This window comes from Dermacentor silvarum, chromosome 4 (genome assembly GCF_013339745.2).
Source record: "Dermacentor silvarum isolate Dsil-2018 chromosome 4, BIME_Dsil_1.4, whole genome shotgun sequence".
Classification (NCBI taxonomy): Eukaryota; Metazoa; Arthropoda; class Arachnida; order Ixodida; family Ixodidae; genus Dermacentor; species Dermacentor silvarum.
The window spans coordinates 10610251-10634234 of NC_051157.2; the positions used below are offsets into that span (position 1 = coordinate 10610251).

General features: G+C 46.0%; 1 protein-coding gene across 1 annotated transcript in view; it reads left to right on the forward strand.

Annotated features, from left to right (window-relative positions):
- Nucleotides 1-23984, forward strand: part of LOC119449424 (beta-galactosidase-like) — an 84030-nt gene that overhangs the window by 54415 nt on the left and 5631 nt on the right. Inside the window, exons 15-21 of the mRNA XM_049665194.1 lie at nt 2075-2255; nt 2329-2372; nt 3333-3451; nt 6127-6201; nt 10676-10762; nt 12665-12772; nt 15950-16081. Coding sequence (XP_049521151.1) covers nt 2075-2255; nt 2329-2372; nt 3333-3451; nt 6127-6201; nt 10676-10762; nt 12665-12772; nt 15950-16081 — 746 coding nt within the window. The remainder of the gene's footprint in view (nt 1-2074; nt 2256-2328; nt 2373-3332; nt 3452-6126; nt 6202-10675; nt 10763-12664; nt 12773-15949; nt 16082-23984) is intronic.

Below are 23984 nucleotides of genomic sequence, written 5' to 3' on the forward strand. Positions count from 1 at the left end.
ACTTGGCTGGTGAAGACACGTAAAGCTGGTTACTTAAAACTAAGCGCAAGTCACTTGCTGCTAATATAATAGTTTCTAAATTGTAATTAAATGCGAAATCACGAACGTCTAAATTACTCTTCTTACCATAAAATGGTATATTTCACTTTTATATTTATAGCAGCTTTTCTTTGACCCCCTAGTGGCGCTGCAAGCGCAAGACGCTATCCGCAAACGCAAAGCCGTATTTTAGAGCTCTTCCCTCCTGCCCGCCCCAACGCTAACAACCGCAATGCTCTTGGGGGCCCCAAACTTTAGGGGCCCCTAGCTATTCTAAAACTCCCCTGCGTGCGCCAAAAAGGATAGAGAGTTTTAGAATAGCTATTCTAAAACTCTCTATCCTTTTTTGCGCACGCAGGTTTTTGAAAGGCAGCAGGGAGAGAGAGAGAGAAATTATTCGTGTGCACGTCTTGACGTGCGGGCGCATGCTTGTGTGCAAGTGTGCGCGCCTGTTTACATGCGCGTGTATGTGCATTTGCGTGAGTACTTGCGTGGTGTGTGTGTGCATGCGTGCATACACACGCACGCACGCACACGCACGCACGCACACGCGCGCACACACACACACACACACACACACACACACACACACACACACACACACACACACACACACACACACACACACACACACACATATATATATATATATATATATATATATATATTGACACGTGCACATACATGCATGCAGGCAGGCATACGCACACACAGCTGGCGCAATCACGCACAAAGATGTACGCACGCACGCACGCACTCAAATGCACACACACAAACATACGCGCGCATGCTCACACTTGAGTATACACGGACTCACGCGCGCGGAAATGCAAATACGGAGACACGCGCACGCAAACACGCACGCACACGTGCACACAAGCATGCATGCGCACGCACGCTCAATGCGTGCACATGCATAATCACTCTCTCTCTCCCTTCCTGCTGCCTCTCAAAAACCTGCGCGAGTAAAAATACAGAATAACACTCTCTCTGCCATTATCGTTCCAGTGCCAGTTGTAATGAATTGCTTTATGGTGGAAATTTAGCGCCTCTTCTTCAAGTCAATGTACCCACTGCTGAGAAGCTGCACAACGATCGCTCCTGTCATGTGACTTCGCTGCTCATCCCTGACCATTAGCGCAGCACAAATGATGCGATTAAGTGCCATAAATACATATGCTGTTTGAAGGGCTGTTAGTTGAAACTTTTTCATACTCGGCCCATATTTTAAAAGACACTTTGCTAAGAATTGCGTCCATTCAGTTACGCTGGTGCATTGTCGTGAACCTCCACAGAATGCTGAAGGGGCGATGTCCAAATTTCCTGGGTGTGCATTCATCCTCTTGACGCCGACACCTAACAGCTACAGGCGACGAGGCTGCACTCATGTCATGCGCTACTGCTGCGGCCTCGCTAGCCATTTAGATTCCAACCCTTCTTTGGATCTGTTTTTTTTCCGACTATATCAATGATTAGAGAGCTAAGGCGAGCATTCCCCTCATCCTCGAGATCCTCATAGCCGGCGACAACAGCGTCACGATGGCGGACCGTGGTCTTTGAGCTCTTTCCGGCCACGGGGGTGGTGGCTTGATAACTTTCGACAGGGTGCTGAAACGTACGCAACGTTGTATGCTGTTCAACACACTTTCCCGAAAGTCAACTATTGAAATGTTTCCAGCATGTTGATTTGTTTATCGTTTAGAAATCACAATCTCTCATCAAAAGAGCAAGAGAGAAAATCAGAGTCCGTCTACATTTGGAAATGTAGCTCGACGATTCGGTATACGGTGATAAAAAATGGTAAGGTTTCAGAGGTAATCAAGGCCAACTTATTCTTGTTGACAGGTTATTTAGCTGACAATTCGAGATGCGAGCAGCGCACTTCAGCAAAATGACCGAAAGAAAATATGGATGCACAGAGGGTTGCGCGATCGTGCATTTCTCGATGCGTCCTCGTTCCAATGTGCCACACTCTAGCTGTCTGCCGACGTAACAAGTGGCTTCTTTCTTCCCTGCCACTTGCGAAACGTGCCAGCCTCAGACCCCGAGAAGATGTTCGCTATCCAGCGCCGACATCAAGAACAGGGACCGCTGATGAACTCGGAGTATTACACGGGCTGGTTGGACCACTGGGCGAAGCGACACAGCGTGGTCAGCACGGCAGCGGTAGCGAGTGTTCTTGACAGGATTCTGAGCATGAATGCCTCCGTTGCGCTGTGAGTATTCATTTCACTTTGATTGATTGATTGATTGATTGATTGATTCATTGAATGATTGATTGATACGCAGGTACATGTTTCATGGTGGGACGTCATTCGGCTTCAAGTCAGGTGGTAAGGATAGCACGATGATCACATAAAGCAGTCCAATGCCTGTCGCCGAGTGGCTATGGTAAAATAGGTACTTCAAGCGATGAGCGATCTATATGAATACCGGGTGTGTTTTTTTAGACCATACAGAATTTTTTTTTAATCGTCTGTGCCAGATAGCATAATTCTTGTTAGAGCTGGATTACTCAAACTTGCACGAGAAACTTGCACTCGAACTTGCACGAGAAATTGAAGTGAATAATCGACTAACTAACGAAAACTCGCTAATAAAATGTTTAATTAATTACTATACGGCACATATTGCAATTCACGAATTTCGCAATTCACGAAAGCGCATCCACTTGGAACGAATTTTCAGGATGACGCCAGTTTCGAGATCTTCATACTCAAAGTGTGTGAAGAAGTACATGGGCGTTCCAGTTACTTTTGTTTTTGATTGGAGAAAACGGTGGTTTGTTAAAAAAGTATGTGGAACAACGGTGCATTTTTACCACAAGTTTCACGGCACATATCTTGAAACCCGTACGACCCTCAGAATTCGTTCCAAGTGGATATGCCTCACAAAGTCACCGGCTACAATTAGTAATTTACAATATATGCCATAATATAACTAATTACAATGTTAATTATATAGTATTTCATGTTAATTAGACGTATACGCAATTTTATTTCTCGTCCGAGTAATGCCCACTGCTTCGAGTAATCCAACTAAAAAGGACTACAATTACGTTATCTGATAGAGGCGATCTTTAAAAATTCTGTGTGGTTAAAAAAAACACCCGGTATATACCGCAAGCGTTTTTGGAATGCGGAACGAACGAATCTCAGTGAATTAAGACGCAGTGCCTCAATTTCAGGGAGGCACTACGCAGCGTACAGTGACAGCATGTCTCACTGGTTCGTGTTAGCGCATTTTGTGCAGCTTATTTGCCTTAAATTCAGTATTCCTCATTCCGCACACAGCTAACGTTGATAGATACGGATTCCATCCCACAACTACGAGTTACGACTACGATGCTCCCATGACGGAAGCCGGCGACCCAACGGACAAGTTTCGTGCAATACGAGATGTCATTGCCAAGGTATTTGCACTTGCATCAGCTTGCAACTAAACACGTATTGAAAGCGTCAAAAGTTTCAACTCATGAAAAATATAGCATTGCGATAACGCGAACATGAGGTGGCTCTTCGATTCCGACACTGGCCTGTTAACTTTTTCGTTAATTTTAATTTAAAAAAGGCACTAACGAGAAACGCTACATCTGTTTAAACTGATGACGTATTCGTTCGCAAGTATATTCATTTGATTTCGTACTAATAGGTGGATTATTAAAAGAAAAAAATCAACGACGAAATTCTTGCACTTCTTGCATTTCGTGCGGGAATGCAAATTTCAAAGTACTTTATTTACAGTTTGACCGTTGTGGGGGCGTAACAAAAGTTTTTGAAACTTGCCAAGTGCAGTTTTCTGCTCTTATAGTATGCACTGCTCGCCGTCTTAACTGTCAAAAAGTTAACCAGTTCCTAGCAGACGCCTTCACAATCCATGACGCCACCGCGAGCTGTTGCGGGAAGGCGGCTTCGACAACCGTCTTTCATTTTGCATCTCTTCTGGTAGCCTTCTCCCACAGCAACAGTGACTTGGCACTTTTGCTGAGTGACTGGCACTTGGTAGAATGGTAACTTACTAATGCAGCTTTTTAGCTTGGGCCCAACTCCGACGCGGCCTATTCAAATACATGCAAAACGCAGAAACGCTTTTCTGAGATAAGCACTGGGCCGATTTTAGTGAAATGTGTTACATTTGAGAGAGAAAGATGATTGAGAGACTGTTGGAAGCGGAATTTCGATTTAGGGACTCGAATTTTGTTTTAAAAATTTCGAAAGTTCGAAACAAATAGAAGCACGAAGTTTACAAATTAATAGCTCTGCATCAAGATATCGCGGTTCTGTAAAATACATCCATTAGGTCATTCAAAGCGGACAAATTCGATATGCCAATTTATATCTTACGTGAATTTGTTACGTTGTGTACAAGGGCTCTGCAAAATCTGTATTTCCATAGTACATTTTTTAATTCATGTGTACAATATCAATTTTGTCCGCTTTAGATGTACTATTAGATGCAATCTACAGAATTGTGATATAATTTTTATTGCTGAGTTGCAGAGTTGTAAACTTGATAGTTTCGTTTACTGAAAATTTTCGATTTCTGCCAATTTTTAATAAAAAATTGACGACCTAAATCAAAACTTCGAAGCCAACAGTCACTATATTTTACGTTTTTCTTTTAAATGCACCAAACCTCGTCAAATTTGGCGCAGTGGTTGCCTAGAAAAACGAATTCTCCTTTTACATGTGTTTAGATAGGAAGAGGCCTCTCAGGGAGGCCTTCGTCCTTGAGTGGACATAAATATAGGCTGATGATGATGATGAGATAGGAGCACCCAAGCTAAAGCTTCCTCTTAAATGATTTTGCTCTTTAGTGTGCAGTCATCCGTGTCACTGTATGTGTCCTCGCGGGACTTTTTTTTGAATCTTTCGAATCAGCTTAGTTGTGTAACGCATGGCGCGATGGTGGAACGGACAAACTGAACCAAATGTCCCGAGAACATACATGGTTGGCGGTTCTCTTGACCGCTTCTCCTTCACCGGGTGACGGTACCCTTGATCCACAACTTGGTGGATGAATTTGCCCGCTTGCAAGCGCATAATGTCAGCATGTAGTTGCTGATCGGTGACTATAGTGAGGTTACTTACAGCAAAGACCAATCTTGCAGCGTTGCTTCTGTAAACATTCTAACAGGTCATGCTAATAGGTCATGCGAAAGGGCGCATTGTATGGGGAACTGCGCACGCACTGACTTGGGGCTGTGGAGTCTGTATGATTTTCTTATTTTTATTTTTCGAGCAAGAGTGTGTGATGGTATAGAGGAACAACAACAGCTCTAATTATCCATAACAACATAAACTTACCATATTCGATTGAGACAGAATTACGTTTTGCCATCTTTACTCATGTAAGGCCCGCGTAAAGCCCGCACCACCACTTTGGAGTGCGAAAATTCGGGGAAACGTTTCACTGAACGCCATCGAATGCAGTTTGGGGCTACAATGAGTAACTACAAACCTCGTATAAGGTCCACACCTAGTAAAATTTATGCCGAAAGTGCGGGCCCTTCACGAGTAAATACGGTAGTTGTCCTATGTGGAAATGCTGTTCACATGTAGTCCACGAAAAATGAGAAATGTGGTGCTTAGTGTCGGAAACAAATGCGTTAACGCCAGATAAAATAAGCAAAAAACCTCGAAATTGCCGTGCAGTCATGCTTAATTGTTGTTGGAGATATGTTTACCATATCGGGAAGAACTTTCTTTCGATTATTAATCGCACAAATGTCTCGCCAGCATGTTTTGTATATTACGCCCGTCAATGTCGCAACTTCAACGGGTGCCCGTTGACCCATTCTGAACCGCCTCTGGTACTCCTGATTGTCCGTGGACCGCAGTTTGATAAATACTGATGGAAAGATGCATGCGACAGATAAGTGTAATAGAAAGATGGAGTCAATGCTTGATATTAAATGTCTACTGGTGTCCCCGTCATTGTGGTGTTTACCCGTGGGTTAATACATACATGTAACTCTCTTATGTCGTGGCAATGTTTTCTCTTTCCAAATGACCAGCAGCGTCTGTTTCCTAAATGGTGCATTACGAATGTCTGTATTTCATCACGTGATGACCGCTGCACGCGCAGTACCTTCCGGTACCGCATGTTCCTATCCCGGAGCCCTCAAAGAAGATGGCACTGGGGAAGCTCCCGCTAAAAAAGGTGAGCTTGCCACCGAAACAACGCAACAATGTTTCCAATGTAAACAATACCTCAAAGAAGAAAACATTTTGTAAAACCACTTGTTAAGTATAAAGACGCACGGAACATTTCTACGCGCAGTCTTCCATGCGACTTGTATATTCCAACCACCGCTTCGAGCGAGTTTCCCTCATCGAGTTGTTGGTATAGTTTGTCGTAACATACAATCCTCGAGCAGCTGTGCGCACTTTATGTGGAGGAGCCCTGACGCGTGACAGATTAGGCCTGACGTTATCCTTGAAGAAAACAAGATGGCGTCAGCGCCATCCTGTAAACACGAGAAAAAGCCGAACTATAGAAGAAGAAGACTAATGAATACGAAACACTAAATCATTGTCATTACATATAAAAGAAGAACACTTAATTTTAGAACCGTTTCCGCAACTGGAAAGGCGTCCTGCTAGAGTACGAAGAAGGCGCGGACGCCAGCGCTAGCCAGTATATACACAGATAGCCAAACATGGCAGCTGCTGGCGCGATCGCGCTCTCCAAGATATTCCCCACTGCTTCAGCATCAGCAAAATGGCTAAGAGGTAGAATATTGACTGATAATCTTGGCCTTAAGTTCGAATCCTCGCGGCACAATGACAATTTTTATTTTTTTCCTTTGTATTTTTCCTGCAAATGATTTTGGGATTCCAGCTACGACATCCGTCGGACATCAAAATGATCAAAGGAGTGGGCCCATAACAGCTATCGCCGTAAAACACCCGGTCCGGGATAATGTAACGATTCTATAGGTGATGCCCAAAACCACGCCTCAGCGACGGTTGCCTTTGATATACAGAGCACTATATAGAAGGGGGTAATGTGTTCAGGGAGGGCCCGCGTTCCTCTTGTAGGCATCGTCAGGGGGCGCCACATCAGCATGGGCTGTTGAAAGTTAACCAAATATCAGTAGGCCGGTTGGCTTTGGGAGCCCACGGTAATACCAAAAATGAGGCAGTGCAGGGTGACATGGGTGGGCCTCTTTTGAAGTCAGAGAAGCACAGAGCAAAATTAGTTTTAAAGAAAGGCTCAGGAACATGGATGAAAATAAATGGGCGGCTAAAGTGCACAAGTATCTCTACATGAAAAGCGTAGACACAGAGCGGAGGAAGAGGCCAAGGAAGTTGGCAACCAAGTACAGGATAATCGAAACTGTAAATAGACAACTAGGAGTCATCAGAAAGAAAGTGAGAGAAATAGAGACCATGAAATGGATGCAAAGAATGTAAACAAAAAGGACAATGGAGATTTACAAGAATGCGAAGAAAGAAATTAGAAGGGAAAATTTGTACGATAACACAAAGGGCAGTGCCTTGCTATTTGAGGCTCGAGCCGGTTGCCTAAGGACCAAAACATACCGGAGCAAACATTCGGAACTAGATGAGGCATGTGTATGCTGCAGAAAAGATCCAGAGACCACTCAGCACATCCTAATGGAATGCGACGGGATCCACTCAGCGATAACCGTAGGTAACGTGCAACTCCCAGAAGCGCTTGGGTTTAATGTGGAAGGAAATATCAACAGATCAGCCGTAGAGATAAGCAAGAGGCGATTAGAGTACTGGTGGAAAAAAAAAAAGCAGGGAAAAGATGGATACGACCTGATCTCTTAAAATCATAGGTAGCGGCACAAGGTAAATTTTTGAAAAAGAAAGAATAATGAGAGGTATACCAAAATGCTAGATAAAGAACATGTATAGTATATACCTGATTAAATCAAGCAGACTAGGTGACTATTTGTCGCCGCCCCGTTTCAAAGGGGATGCCAATAAATCATCATCACCATCATCATCTGTATGGAAGCCATCTGTTTCCCCCGACATGCTCAGCAACGACCGCTTGTTGCGCCAGTTGCACGTGTGAATATTTGCAGTTTTATTTATTTATTTTATTCAAGCTCCCCACAGGCTCCGAGGTGGAGTATTGCGTGAGGGGGATTAGGAAAGGCTAAACATATACTGAAGAAGAGCGGAAGTCAACTCATTACGTAACGTTTAGCAGTACGAGATCAAATTTTACATACAACAGTTAGCGGTATAAGTCACAATTGTTGCTTATACACCGTCAGGCTGCACGAAAACTACTGTGGAATTGCACATGAAATTCTCACAATTACGCGTCAAACATGAAAAAAATGTATCGAAGAAAACCTACTCCTTTCTATGCAGATACCACTGACACAATACATGAACATTATGTAAAGAGACTGATTACTGCATTTATAAAAAGTCACAGGACCAACAATGTATTGATTATAGCATAAGTAAGTAAGTATAAAATGATTATTTTACTAATTACACAGCTATAATTATGCAATACGCGTATTACAAACCAACAGTTAAAGTAATGCGACGACTAAATAACAGTAAGTACAAGTCTTACTTAACTGGGCATTTATTAAGCAATCAATTATTGTTAAGTGTATTTAATTGTTGAAATTACATTGACATTGGCGTAATTAATGAAACGCAGGCGACCGTTTACATTGCGGTGACAGCCGCTGTGTTGAATTAAAACTACGAGTATAATAACTCGGGGTAAAGCAAGCCTTTATTATTAATGAATGCGACATTTAAAGTAAATTAACTACAGCAAAAACAAAAAAAAAAAAAAAAATTCCGCACAACACACACTTCGACGCACGCGCGAGTCACGCACAACTAGCAACGGTGGGAATGAGCGACGAATGTTGGCAGCGGCGTTGCTATCGCATGGGCTGGCGTCCACGTGCCGGACCTTTCTACGCTTGCCGCCTCACGCCAAGGCATGGCGCGCGACGCTTCTGAACATACTGCCCCCATCTAGTAATCTGTACCTCGTATCATTAAACTTCTCTCTCTTTCTCTGAGTAACAGAAACAGATCTCGAAGGCAATGTTTTTGCAGGCTGCATGCGCCGGAAGTGATTGCGGATGCCCAAACACCTCATGGCCACTATGTTACCCTCGGCCTGCGTTAATGATTGGATCAGTCGGCCGTGAACGGTGCATAATAAGAGTGGCATAGAATCGAGCTGAAGGAATCACTACATTACACGTGCGCTGGATCCTATGTAAGGGTGTCCCCAGTTTCTCGCTCGCCTGAGTTTGCTCGACGCATGGAGGCAGGAAAAAGATAGGAGGGAGCATTACGCTACGCAGCCGGCCATAGCAAGCAAACGCTCCGTGAAGCTGGCCCAACACGTGACCTCTTGCGACGAGATCACGGCGAATCAAGATTTGCCAAGACGTTTGGTGCCCGGTGGTTATTAATCGATGCGCGCTCGGCCGGCAGCTGCTCACAGGGAGGAACGAAAAAGATCTTTTTCCTTGTTTTCTTTTTTTCCCCTTGGTTTCGTTTTTGTTTATTTGAAGAGTTTCAGATGGTTTCGAATGGGTATCGAAAAAAAAAATTCTACCGGCGGGAGTACTAAAACCTACCGCGCGCTCTGACGTACTCTCCGTGCTCTGACGTATCCTCCGTGCACGTGTTGGGCCACCACACTCAGCTCGACGGCACCCTGTGAACAAAGGTAGCGCTTATTGTTATCAACATGCAATATCGCAATACCGTGACTGTCTCGCTATCTATATACCCACTCGGCGAAAGTCGCTTGCCATGCCTTTCCGAGGCGCCTCATGGGCATGTCTCCTCTTTCGGATATTATCTGCCTGTGCACAGTCGAATGCCAAGTGTGCAGACGGGGCGCATTCTCACGCCATCTCAAGTTCTTTCGAGTACATTAAAAAAATAATTTTTAATATAACTTTCTTGCACAGGTAATGCACTTGGTGGAACGATAAACAAATGAAAGAAGGCACCGGCGTTTTGACCGCGTGACTCCTTTTTCGGCCGCCCATGATGTAACGCCCAAGAGTGAATCTAGATAAGGCAGTGAAACTGGAGGTGTGCCGTGAGCTGAATTTTATGTCTTGATACCATTCGCTCATTCATCTGAAGGCTTCGCCCGAACTCGCGCAGGTCCCGAACTTTGCCAAACTCAGGCCATCCTGTATAGAACCCCTGGTAAATATAATATACGCTATAGTTTGAAAAAATACCTTTTCTGATAGCAGCGTATTAGTGCTTTGATAACTTAGCGTCACATGATTCTAGTATTTCTTGGTGCGAGACAAATGTAAACGACCTTGCACGAAAAGCATTTTACCTTATCTTTACAACCTCTAAAATGCGGGCGAAGTTAAACGCGTAAATTAACATGCAGAATCAGTCGTTTCCTTTGCATTTTGCTCCACTAATTCCGCTATTGCTTGTTCGCTTTGTTTGTGTAATCCCAGCGCATCTTCATACGTGGTCACAGTCTATTTTTGCGAGTTACGCAATTGTTTCGTTGTCGTCATCAGCGATTCTTGAATTCTCAAAAAATCGAGTCTTTCAGCAAATCCTCTTCACCAAATTTTCGCACCGTTCTCTCCCCCCCCCTCTCTCTTTCTTTTTTTTTCTTCTAGCTGTACGACTTGAAGGATGTTAGGGAACTTTTTGTGCACGCCAGGATACCACACATACGACCATTGTCATTTGAGCGAATTAGGCAGGTAAGAATTTCACCACCTGAGCATGAATCTAGTGATGCGCGCTTTACAACGAAACAGCCATAAGACATGTGCAAATGTGATTCCAAGGCAACTCGCTATATTTCACTAAAATATAGCGAGTTGGGTTGTGTGTGTCTTGTTTCGGCGGTCTTCCTTTGTCTAATGCGCCATGATATGCCTGTTTCGCTGTATTTACTTGGTGATGTGTATTGCAGTGATGAAATATATACGTCAGCAGTGCCGGGCGCAGACCGCCAGTTCCGATGATCCAAAAGCAAGCACGCTGGTGTGGCAGTAATTTTCAAAGAGAGAGAACGAGGGAAAGGATATATATATATATATATATATATATATATATATATATATATATATATATATATATATATACTGCAGGATGTTATGTTACAACCACAGCGAAAAACCCACAACACACGTCGCAAGTGCCTAGACAAATAGACACATGTCACAGGCGCCTGTGACGCACGTCTGTCGTCCATTATGATTTTGTCATATTGAACTATATCATGTCCTTGAGGCGTGTATAAATGCATGGCGGTTAACCAGAAGTAGTAGTTCTAGTTGGTTGCCCTCATAGAGTTACGGTAAGGTGATGGGGTACAAAGAGAGAAGCACGAATAACGTAGAATGCACACACAATCCAGCAGTATATAGAGCACGCGGCGTTGTCGGTAGAGAATGACAATTTAGGTGGTATGTGTCTTTATTTAAATCAGTATAGTTCATCACCATACGTACAGCTCCGCTGGTCATCCACCAGCGGAGTCGCAGTGAAATTTGTCAGGTAGACCCGTATGTACTGAATTCGCAGTGAAGTCTGTCAGGTAGACCCGTATATAAGACTCGGGAACTGGAGCAACGCATACACAGCCATCTGCACTGAGTTCCTTTGGGAGCACTAACCTAGAACATTTTGTCCTCATAGCGGACGATTGTTCTGTCTGTCAAGCCCTTTGCATGCCACTCGCCTCTCTTCGCTATAGTTATGGGCAGACAGATAGAAGGTGTGGGAAGGTTTTGTCACAGCTGCGTATTATAGAACGAGGACCTGTCAGTCGTTCCGGTTCCGTGAAACACGTTCGTTGCAAAGCCTATGCTACAGAAGCCGTTGAGTCTGTGAAATTTGTTTACTGCAGCGTGGCTTCGGCTGTAGTAGGTTGACTCTCCGCGGTAGCTTAGTAGCTATGTGGCGTTGCGCTGCTGAGCTCAAGGTCGCGGGTTCGACCCCATCCGTGGCATGGAAATGAGGGTTATCCAGAACTGGGTCCTGTTGGCTTCAGATGACATTGTGACTTGCAAATTGTTCACTTCCAACGTAATATAGCGATACAAACGCAACAATTCGCAGTGATTATGCATGTGTTCGTCCCATTGCTTTCCGCGTTTTGAGAAGTAGGACTGCTGCGCAATTTAGGCCAATAAAGTAGATAACATGTAGTAAGTTAAATGACGAGAACGTCTGACACAACAAGCCGGAACATCGGACAAACACTACACGCCGTAGCTGAACAATCGCAGCGTCAGAGTTCTCTCTAGTAATTTTATTACGAAACTTTTTAAAAATCTGGCACGCACGGTAGCGGTGACGTTACGTGATAGCGCTACACTAAATCTGCCTAATGAAGGTGGCAGCCATTGGTTATCCGACAAGTTCCCCGCGCAACGCAACAGAAGGCTTAGAGGACTAGCTGTTGACTTATCTTGACAAGGAATACATTTACAGTAAGACATATTAGATACAATATGAGATACGAATGCGAAACAGACTGTCTAACTTGCCACCATTTATTCCGAAGTCCTCTGCAGTGCCTATATGCAGATGCCCATGGGTACTGGAAAGTTTTTTCGTGGGTTTCTTCGTGCCTAATTCACTCTCGCTCGCAGAGCCAAGCCCTGGTGCTGTACGAAACATGGGTGACCTTCCTTCCCAGGAATCCAGCAATGCTTACTGCACCTGGACTCCGTGATCGAGGATACGTCTACGTGGATGACGTACGTGCATAGACTACTATTTGAGGTTGAGTTTTGGGTAGAAAGCAAGGTAACAAGTTGTTTCCTTAATTCCTCTCTATAGCCTGCAGTATAGATCCTCTGCGTTTGCTGTTGTTGTCGTCCCCTCTTCAAAATGAACATAGGCACAGCAAGGAGCATACTAGGAACACAAAATCCATACACTGCGGTAATAAAATAACAACAAATAAATAATAAGGGAGAAAAACACCCGGCAGGCTTAAGCAGCCTTGCAGAATCACAACACGAATTCCACCAATGCAGAGTTCGAGAAAAATCGGTCATGGTTCCCGACGCACTCTGAGGCATTATCGGTTCCTGCGGAACTTTTAAATGCGAATAATTTTTTGGCGAGCATTTGCCACTTTGAGAGTATCTATCTATCTATCTATCTATCTATCTATCTATCTATCTATCTATCTATCTATCTATCTATCTATCTATCTATCTATCTATCTATCTATCTATCTATCTATCTATCTATCTATCTATCTATCTATCTATCTATCTATCTATCTATCTATCTATCTATCTATCTATCTATCTATCTATCCGCCTACGTCTTGGTGCTCTCATGGTCGTTTCGTTAACTTGGTAGGGACCAAAATTGGCAAAGTATGACAAGAGTCTATGACGAACATAAATGATAGGTCAGGACATGAATGTCATGACATGCGTGTCATGTAGGTCATGAAACAGCCACCTAAAATGAAAATGACCCAGCGAAAAAAATAACACTAAAAAAAAATGTGGTTGATCCCTCTTATATAGGAATCGGTATAGAACACGAAAGTGAAACGTGTCTTCACAGAAGTAGTGTAATGTTTATTGCACATTGATATATAATGTCTATTGGTGTTTTGTGGCTAAAGCGCCCTTAGGCTATAGTGCCTAGAATATACTTACTAGTGTGCCGACCGACGGGCGTTTCCAATGGGAGACGCTGGCACCGCCGGTGATGCCTTCCGCCGGAGCCCACCAGACGGCGACACTGTTTGGGACCGTGCTAACCGAGCGGCGCATCACGCGTCGCTTGCGCTTCGGATGCACTTCGGATGCGCGTTCGTAAGCGCAGTCGGTTGCGGCGCGTTGTAGCTTTCGAGCAAGTAGCATGTGGTGCCTCCGCATGTCATTGCTGGGTTTCTTTTCTGTGCGCGTGGTTCGCACTTGTGTCTGTTCACGGACGGAATCGAGATGTCGTCGCAGAAAACGAGGCGTAAACACAGCACCTGTTTTGTCCCATATTGTACAACTGGATAGCGCTCAAACAACGAGCAAGTCTCATTATTCAGCGCGCCTGCTGACCCAGAACGTTTTGCCGAGTGGGAGAAGAATATAAGAGGGCAGATCGAAGGCTAACTCTGGCGGCTGTCGCTTGTGAGAAACACTTTAATAATTGCTACATTGAGCGCTCGTTCAAAATTAGTCAACGGTGTTTCGCCGCCCATGAAAATGTGCCCTGTTTAATTACCGTCATTTATGGTAATTAGTTACAACTTGGTGTGAATTTAGCATTTGTGGGCATGTCTCGCATATAATGCTTTACTGTGGAAAAAGGTTACACTTCTTCGGAAACCACATATTTATTTATTGGCATTTTTCGCAGAAACACCCGGTATCGTGTAGCGTTGTAATGATAACTGTGCGTACGCTCGTTTGTAAGTGCAACGAAATCATATTCTTTCGATTACACTTTGCACCTCAACCAACGTTCCGCAGAGCGAAACGGGCTGGGACAGCCCATTGGCGTCTGTCGCACACGCGCGCGTTGGCTAGAGACGCCGCTCGGCATAGCACGGTCCGTACGGCTATCGCCACCGTGCCACCGTGCCATCCGTGCCACCGGAAAGCCCGCGGTCGGCACACTAGTAAGTATATTCTAGGCACTATACTTAGGCGTTGATGCACCCACGCTGACGCCTGGTGGCACGTCTCCTCCATCACGACTACCAACGTCGATGACCATGAGCAACCGTCGTGCATATGGAAGCTGCACTACGCTGCACACGCTAGCACAACGCGAAAGACGAAGCACGTAACTGACACACTAATACAACGCGCAAGACAAAGCACGTAACTGAATCGTCACCGAGTCAAATCAGCGCGTACAGCGCGTCGTAATTGCAGCCTCCGCGATCAACTTCAGAAACATTTTCAGAGCTAATTGCGGAGGCCACGCTCCGCTGTGCTGAGTACGGTGAACGCCACCTAGGTGGCGTTGGTAGTGCTTCTTGATGCCAGCGTCCCTTCGAATGCTGGCATCGAGGCGTCGTAGTGCTGAGACCACCGAAGCGTTCACTGTCGGTGCGCGTTAGTGTCATAATGCAGTACTTCTCTTTTCTGCTCGTAGGCGGCGGCACCGCCCCGAGCAAGAGCGCGGGTACACGGAGGAGTGTTAGATATATAAGGCGCGTCTGTGTAGCTCTCTGCAAATGCGTTTGTGGCGCAATGGGTTAAACGCTCGGCGATCTATCGTCGCGGACCGAGAGGTCGTGGGTTCGATTTTCAAATTTTCCATGTTTGTGGAACTTTTTCTTCTGGTTTCTTTCTTTGTATTATGTTCTATGACGTATTTCCGTGACGGAAATACGTCAGTGAAGTCTTGGAGGACCCCGGCATAAAACACTTTCGTGTTAAAAGCACTGAAATTGGTTCGGACGTGGGCACTGAGTGAAGGAAACACTAAAGGATGATGGTAAAGGTCATAGCATGAGCATGACTCAGCAAAAATGACAGACTCAGCGAAAAAAGATTAACACTCAAAAACCACTGAAATGGGTTCGGACATAAATTATAGGTCATGACATGTGTGTCATGTAGGTCATGAAACAGCCGCCTACTTCTTGGTGCTCTCATGGTCGTTTCGTTAACTTGGTATATATGTGTTCCCCGCACACTGCTTCGCATAACATCCATTCCCACCGGGCGTGGGATCTGCCGGCTTTTATTATTATTGTTATTATTATCAACTATATGCAACGTATTACCGCACATAATTTTGCGTTTGCCCATTGCTATCGTTGACATCCATTCCCTTCACTTGCCATCTCTTCGATGAAGAGCCACATGCGATTAACACGGCACAGAGTATACGCTGTTAGCCAATGCCAAAACGCAGTCACTCACTATAATGTAACGTTTTCGTCGGCGCGCTTTCAGGTTTACCAAGGCATCATTTCACGCATGGACAACGTGTACAGCATCGTGATCCCGGTTACGAAAGGCCAACGGCTTACAATACTGGTGGAAAGCCAGGGGAGGGTCGGTTTCATAGACCTCAACGACTCCAAGGTAAGTTGACCTCGGCAATCATGAAATATGCAGTGAGGTCGCCTGTTAAAAGGAACGCTGTAATGTGTGGCTTTTAGTGTGCTGATGCTCTAGCTGCAAGTGCCCGCTGCAGCCATGTCGATGAACTGCACAGGTGTGTATAGAAACGTGCTGGCGCCACCAACCACAAATCATCTGCTGCAAAACCGTGCGATTGTGCACTTGTCATTAAAAATACAACATAGAATGGCAACGTATGCTCTACACCCATGTGTTCTTTAATAGTGGACCGCACTGTACATATAGCGTGTTCGCGCATAATGTGACCATGCAAACGCCAACTTGGTTCCATGCAACGGGATTGGTGTAACATCTTGGCGTGTATTTCCGCGTCTGCACCACGAACGCGTCGTTGACTATACAGTACAAAGCGAAAGTGGCGATGGGGAGAGGCCTTCACAGCATGCTACAACTTCTTTGTCGAATATTAAGCCGTTCCGAATTTCGTATAAGAGCGAACTACGAGGCAAGCAAACCTGGAAGCATGGCATGCTGCGATATCTTGTTTATGTATTGTAGCGTTCCCGCATGGTCATCAATCACGGCCGAAGTGCGGCCTCGCAAGCGCTGGAGTATTTGGTCAGACGATCGCTCCACTTCAGCACTGTTGCAGCCAATGTGGCCCGACGTATCATTCTGGAGTGCACACTGTCAAGTTCCACCATATTGTCGAATTCCGCCATGTTGGTGTTTTCAGCCATTCAGAGAGGCCGCAGCAGCCTTGTGAACGAATCATAGCTGACAAGATGGCGAATTTGACAATATGGCGAAATTTGACACTGTCGAGAATAGCACACCGTGGCTCAAGTGGAGCGCTTGTGGACTATGCACGGCTTTAGGCGAGTGACGTGGCTCTTTATGGCGGTGTTGTAGCTCGTGAGTGCAAAAAAGGGACAGCTGGTCATGTGTGAGCTGTACAAATTTCTTTAAATAAAGTACTGCAGTGACTGGTGAACCAAAACTGCTGCACTTAAATGTACGGGGGAGCGGTCGGCACGTGCCACGCGGTGCTGGTGACGGCAGTGTATTAAACGCTTCATCGAATGTTGCGCACTTATCATGAACCTGACATCCGGAATTGTCCACGTAGACTGCATGCAAAGCGGTGCGCAGTATAGTGGTCCAGCACGTCGAATTTCATGTCAGGGTACGCTGGAGAATCGGCTCAATTTAACAGAGACTGCCTGAGTCTATTCCTCCCAATGGCAGCCGGAAATGAGCGTTAGCTATAACTGAAGCACAAGATTGTCGGTTTTATTGAAGTCCCCTGTATAGTGAACATTTTGGATGACTAGCACGAACGCCCAAATCAAGCGCTGGCCGCCAGCAGAGATTGCTTCGCGTATACATATAAGCGTGATTCAGTTCATTTAATTTATTACCACCTTGCGTGCCCGGAGGCACATATCGCAACACGCCACCGTGTGATGTAGCCTCAAGGAGTGATTACACGCGCTCTTGACACTCTAGGTTTCGGTTTCGCTCGCAAAATCAGTCGGTACTTATAGGGCCATTGTGATTCGTTTAGATAAGAGCCTCTTGATGTGCTTTAAACTCTGATTCGCTATGAGCTGGCCGTTACTTACAAACGTCCAAGTTTGTGAAAGCTATTTAGCCTACTGAATGATCCTTTAGGCAGTTTTATTTTGTCCGCACCTGCTGGTGGTCACCAAAAGGTTCCTGCATGTCTCGAATCCCCTATTTTTAATAATTAGATACAGTCGTCCCTGCAATCACCCGGTATAGCTAGGTACCGCGTGCGCTGTAGCTTTCCATAGTGAGAGCAGCGCCAGACCACATATCCTATATCGAGAGGAAGAAAGCATATCCTGTAGGAGACGTTACGCGTTCGCGGTGGTCTCTAGTTATCGTTTCTATCGAGGCATGAGTTTCCACATTCTGCATGCTGTGCGCGAATAATGTACATAGGGGCGGGGATCCATAAATTATGCGTTCTAACGCTATCGGAGAAGGCTTTTTTTGGAACCCGCTTTTTCTTTTCATTTTTTTTTTATTGGCATTCCCTTTGAAACGGGGCGGTGACAAATAGTTACCTCCTGCCCTAGCCTGCTAGATTTAATCAGGTATGCTATACATGTTTTTCATTCTAGCATTTTTGTATATATCTCCTTAATATATGTTTTTAAATTCTTATTCCTCAAAACTTCTCTACCTGTCTTGGTACCGCAGCGATGGCCTAGCGGTAGAGCATCCGCCTCGTATGCGGGAGGTACCGAGTTCAAATCCCGGTACCGGTGGGTTCCCAGTACCGCCGGGAACCCACCGGTTTTTTCTAATGGGTAGAGATGGTCCCCTGGCATGCTGCTCGGCTGTCGTGGGAGTTCACATCTCGAAAGAGGGCCCAATAGAGATTTCAGGACTTGTCTCTGGCCGCCTCTTGTCCAACCACAGACGGCCTTGAAGGACGAGCATCCGCCGCGGCTGTGGGAGGCAAGTGCTGCCGCCGGGTACCTACCGGTAAAATAGGTACAAGCGCGCTCCCGGCCTGGTGCTCCGCCATTATGGGACCTCAATGCTTGGAAAGGGGTGTTTGACCTCAACCCGAAGGCTTCACCATGGACCTCAATAATTGGGGCGCCACATGGGAAATGACCGCCATGGGAGCGGCCCAGACATCACTTTTTTTCCATGCTCACGAGGGTTTCGACGGGAATTCAGGGCGCAGGCTCCTTTCCCAAACGTATCTATCACCCCTGAAGGAAGCCGAACGCCAACTCGGGGTACGCTTGTACCCATTTGAACTAGTGGGTGCCCGGCGGCGGTGGGAATCGAACCCACAACCTCCCGCAGCCAAGGCGGGCGCTCTACCACCTATGCCTGTAACAGATCTGGTCGTATTAATCTCTTCCATGCATGCTTTTTTTCCCACAAATACTCTAAACGTCTGTTGCTCATCTCGACTGCTGACCGGTTGATGGTTGCGTGCACTTCAAATCCAAGCGCTTGCGTCCAATTAAATCTAAATCCAATTTAAATTACCCGGTACTTGGTTGCCAACTTTCTTGGCCACTTCCTTCATTATGCGTCAACGCTTTTCAGGTACAGATACTTGTGCACTTTAGCCACCAATTTATTTTCATCCATGGTCCTGAGTCCTTCACCAAAACCAATTTTGCTCTGCGCTTCTTAGACTTCAAAAGAGGCCCAACCCATTTCACCTTGCACTGCCTCACTTGTGCTTTTGCCGTGGGGCCCCAAAGCCAACCGGCCTACCAATATTTCGTTAACTTCCAACCCCGATAAGATATCGGATTTTAAGCACAGAATGGCATATGCGAACGTTATCACTGGCACCACAACTCCTTTCCCGATTCCACGCACCACCTCATACTTATTGTGGCCCAGATTGCTCCGTGTTTCATTATTGCTACATTCCACTTGCCATTTATTTTCGGATTAGCTTGGTGAGTGCTTCAGTAATTCTTTCTTTCGTTTATGGATACGCCGAGGTATTTCTCGCCTTCGGCGCGCAACCACGCCGAGCTGCGCGTACGTGCGCGCGCCGTAGTGTTCCGAAGAATGGATCCAATCGCGGTGTACCATCGCGATACCGTTGCCAAGGTCCTTTCGTCCGAGTATTGTCCGGGGTTCATAATGAACTCCGCAAGTTAGACCGTGAGGCCGGTCCTCGCCACTTTTTCCGGATTTCCTGAAAAAATCACAGCGTCTCTTGTTATCCCTAAGATGACTTGAAGGTGAAAGTTCAAGTGCCGATGCATTAAAGACGGACACATGACGTACACATCCCCCTTAAATCGCTTAGTCCACTTCGCTTAGTCATCCCTCTTAATTCGCTTATCATCCTCTTAATTCGCTTAGTCACCCCCTTGATTCGCTTATAGTCTACTTCGCTTAGACATCCCCTTAATTCGCTTACCCATCCTCTTAATTCGATTAGTCTAATTCGCTTAGTCTACCTCTTAATCCACTTAGTCATCCCCCTTAAGTCGCTTAGTCTACTTAATCCTATTAATTTGCTTACCCATCCATCTTAATTCGCTTTTATCATTCATGCATTCATGTTAATTCGCTTTATCATCCATCTTGATTGCTTACGGGGGTATGCGCCATTGATGATGATAATCTTTGTATCTTTCGCGTCGTCGCCGCGTTTTTTTCTCAGGGATTTTGAAGGTCGACTGAACGATGAGACAAATAAGGCTTTCACGTTAATAAATCTGTGCATTCTCACAGCACTGCAAGAAGGCACAGGTGATGACCGGCAGGACACTTTACACGGCACATCTACCTATGGCTAGCCCATCTGCAGTTTATGAGAACAAACAAGTGTGCTGGTCATGGTTTGAGGAATCGTTTTGCTTTTTGAACAAGTTTCGGGCGACCGCGCACCGCGGAGATGTGACGAGCCACAGCGCACCAACCAGGAGGCCAGCAGAAGAGAACCTCGTTGCGCGTTTGGATATATACACTGACTGCGTACTGAGGTATATTGTTCTCGCAGTAAGTAAAGCTTCATGGAAACAGAGTTGCGTGGTATCCACCGCGCGGTGCTGAACAGTATACATACGTATGCGCGCATATATACAGGGTGTCCCAGCTATCACGCAACACGATTTAAAAAAAAAAAGTAACGGCGTTACGCGAAGCAAACCTAGTGCGTATTGTTTCCAGTACAGTGGAGTAGCCGCCAGTAATTTTTTCGTTACTGGGATTTAAATAATTAATTGTAATTAATTATCTAACTCGAGAAGTACTGTTCCAATTATCAAAGTGTCAATGAGAAAGTTGTAGAGCAACATGAAAAACTCCCGATACAGCTTTCTGTTGCTCAATACGTGCTACATAAACGTATTTTTCCAAGCATGAAAGAAGCCCGCGAATACACGCAAAGTACCTCGAGCGGCCGGTCGTGCGGCAATTCTGCGTGTATTCGCGGGCTTCTTTCACACTCGGAAAAACACTTTTATGTAGCACGTATTGAGCTACAGAAAGCTGTATCAGTAGTTTTTCACGTTTCACGTAGTTTCACGAGAGCATGGTTGAGATAACACAGCGGAACAAAACACGGAGACAAATGCAAAGAGGCATTTGCCACGGCACGTGACAAATATATACGTACTTAGCGACACATGCCAAAAACTAAAAGCTAAAAAAAAAAAAAGCTGGGGAAACTTGAACTTAACTAACAACAAAGGAAAAAAAAAAACATCGACCCCCCCCCCCCCCAAAAAAAAAAAAATCCAGTAGGTACGATGTTGACGTGACCTTCAAAAATAATTTTTAAAAAAGCTCCAATATACGCTGTGAAGGTAGCCAGCGAAGCTGTGGTATCAGACTAGTGTGTCGCGGCCTTGAACGATTGAACAATGCACTAAATGAAATGACTGAAAGCAAGACAATTAAATGCACTGTACCTATAACTAAAAGGTACTACAGTGTTAAAGGCGTCCTAAGTGTGCGTGGCTTGCTCTGGGCAGGAACCGCTGGCGTCCTGCCAGGGCCGGTATTATGTAGCTATGCCTTATGCCTTATAGTCTTATCATCCACCGCTCACAGCCGGCTGATCTCGTTGATAACGTGAGCGGACCGTCGCTCTGATCACTGATCAAGCGCGAAAAGGCATTAGCATCGGAAAGGTATCGCTACAAAATCCCGGCCCTGCCTAGCCTGAGCACGACGTCGTTGTGCATATTGACGTTGCTGTTCCCGTCGCCGCTCATCGTGTTCACGCTGCTCTTCGATAGCCCTAACTATGCGTGGCGCCTTCCCACAGCGCTATCACAACGCAAATGAAATCGTTTGCTAGGCGGGTTCTTCTTTTATACATATCAAAGACGTCACTCCCTGCTTCGTATATGCTACAGTTGCCGCTTATGAAACCGTAATCTTTACCGGGAAACGCATGCGGCGAACGCTACGCGCTTCGCATTGTTCGAACGCGCCCTATCATCTCTCATGTGGTTTTGACACTTGTTCTTTTCTTTATTGAAACGACTACTGTGGTCTGTCTTGCATGCGTAATTCCAATGGAGTTTCAATTCGTGGAATGGTTTTCTGTCGACTGTTCTGTCGACGAAGAAGAAATCCCGGGATTCGAGTCATATACAGCTTCGCTGCAAAGCAAAACTTAGAGTATTAGCGCAGCCATTAAAAAAAGGGGGCTTAAAGGACAGGGCATCGGGGTAGTGAAACACGCCACCATTATTGTGCCTTGTGATGGCGGTGTGTAGGAAGGTGCATATTGTGTAGGAAGGTGCATATTGGCCAATCCGGGTGGTGTGTGTATTTGTCCGCCTGAAACAATACTGCAAATTCTTGAAAGGTACACCCTAGCTCCCACCTGTCAAGCCATTGTCGTTCTTGCGATTGTGCACCGGATTTCGCAAACACGGGCATCGATATGAGTATCAAAGATCAGCGCACACGAGAGGTGGCTGAGGCCATAGAGTTTCTCACTATATTACATTGTATGGCTGAGGCTTGTCACATCCAGAAGGCACACGCAGGTGTGCGTGAATCAACCGGCTATCTCCTTAACGCAGGGTGAATGTACATACTTGAGTAATATGCTACGACACAAGGCATGGTGTCTTTTTTTTTAATGCGATAGGTCTCAAGAACAGCGAGAGAGACAAATTGAACACCCTAATACGAAAGACCTACAAGCTGGCACTGGGGCTTCCACCGACAACGTCGACGGAGAAGCTACTCAGCCTGGGCATCCACAATACTTGGGAGGAACTAGCAGAGGCCCACAAGACGAGCCAGATAGAGCGACTCAAGCTCACCAGCACGGGCAGGGACTGGGCTACTCAGTCGAATATGAGTCCAGAAAACAGCGTGTTCCTCTACCCCTGAGGGAGAAGATCACGGTGGCCAGCATCCCGAGAAACATGCACCCTGAATACAACAGAGAAAGGAGGCGAGCGAGAGTGCAAGCTCTACGTAAGGCCTACGAAGGACCAAAACAAGGAGAAGTCAGATACACCGACGCGGCAAAGTACAAGAACAGAGCGGCCCACGCTATCAGCGTGATCAACGGCCAAGGACAAGAGGTAGCAGCGGCCTCAGTAAGCACTCCAGACATCGACTGCGCGGAAGAAACGGTGATAGCTCTGGCAGCCACTACGGGCAAGCGAGAGGAAGATCACATCACAGTCATTACGGACTCACAAACAGCATGCAGAAATTACCAAAAGGGCCACATTTCCAAACAAGCCCTGGGCATTTTCGAAAAACTAGACAATTTTCGAGAAGTGTACATTGTCTGGGCCCCGGGACACGAGTCCCTGGCGGGTAATGTAGCGGCTAACGCTGCTGCCTGAGATCACATTCTCCGGGCTATCCCACCGGGTTCACGAGCACCAGCAGACCAACATGATAGCGTCCCGAAAAGATAGGCCGATATCCTGAGTCATTACAGACTGGGCAGGAGGATCTACCCACCCCCGCATCCCAAGCTAACAAGAGAAGAGGCAGTGATCTTCTGCAAACTACAAACCGGCACATTCCCGCACGGCACCCTGCTACACGCCATGTATCCTACGAGCTATAATCACAAATGCGCCTTCTGCTCTGCGCCCGATACCCTCTACCACATGGTATGAGAATGTCAACAAAACCCATCGACACGACCCATCACCGGACCAACCGTCGAGCAGTGGGAGGCCCAGCTGACAAGCCCGAGCCCTGAAGACCAGCATCGCCTGGTGAGCAGGGCCAAGCTATCGGCTCAGGCCCACGGCATCCTGGACTAGGGACGCCGCCCACCTCGGACAATTTGAGCGTCTGCTCATTTTTCTAAATAAAGTTTATTCCTCCTTAATGCGATAGCGTCAAATGGCCCATTGAGCGAGAAAGCCGGCGTTTGTCATCTGTAGGA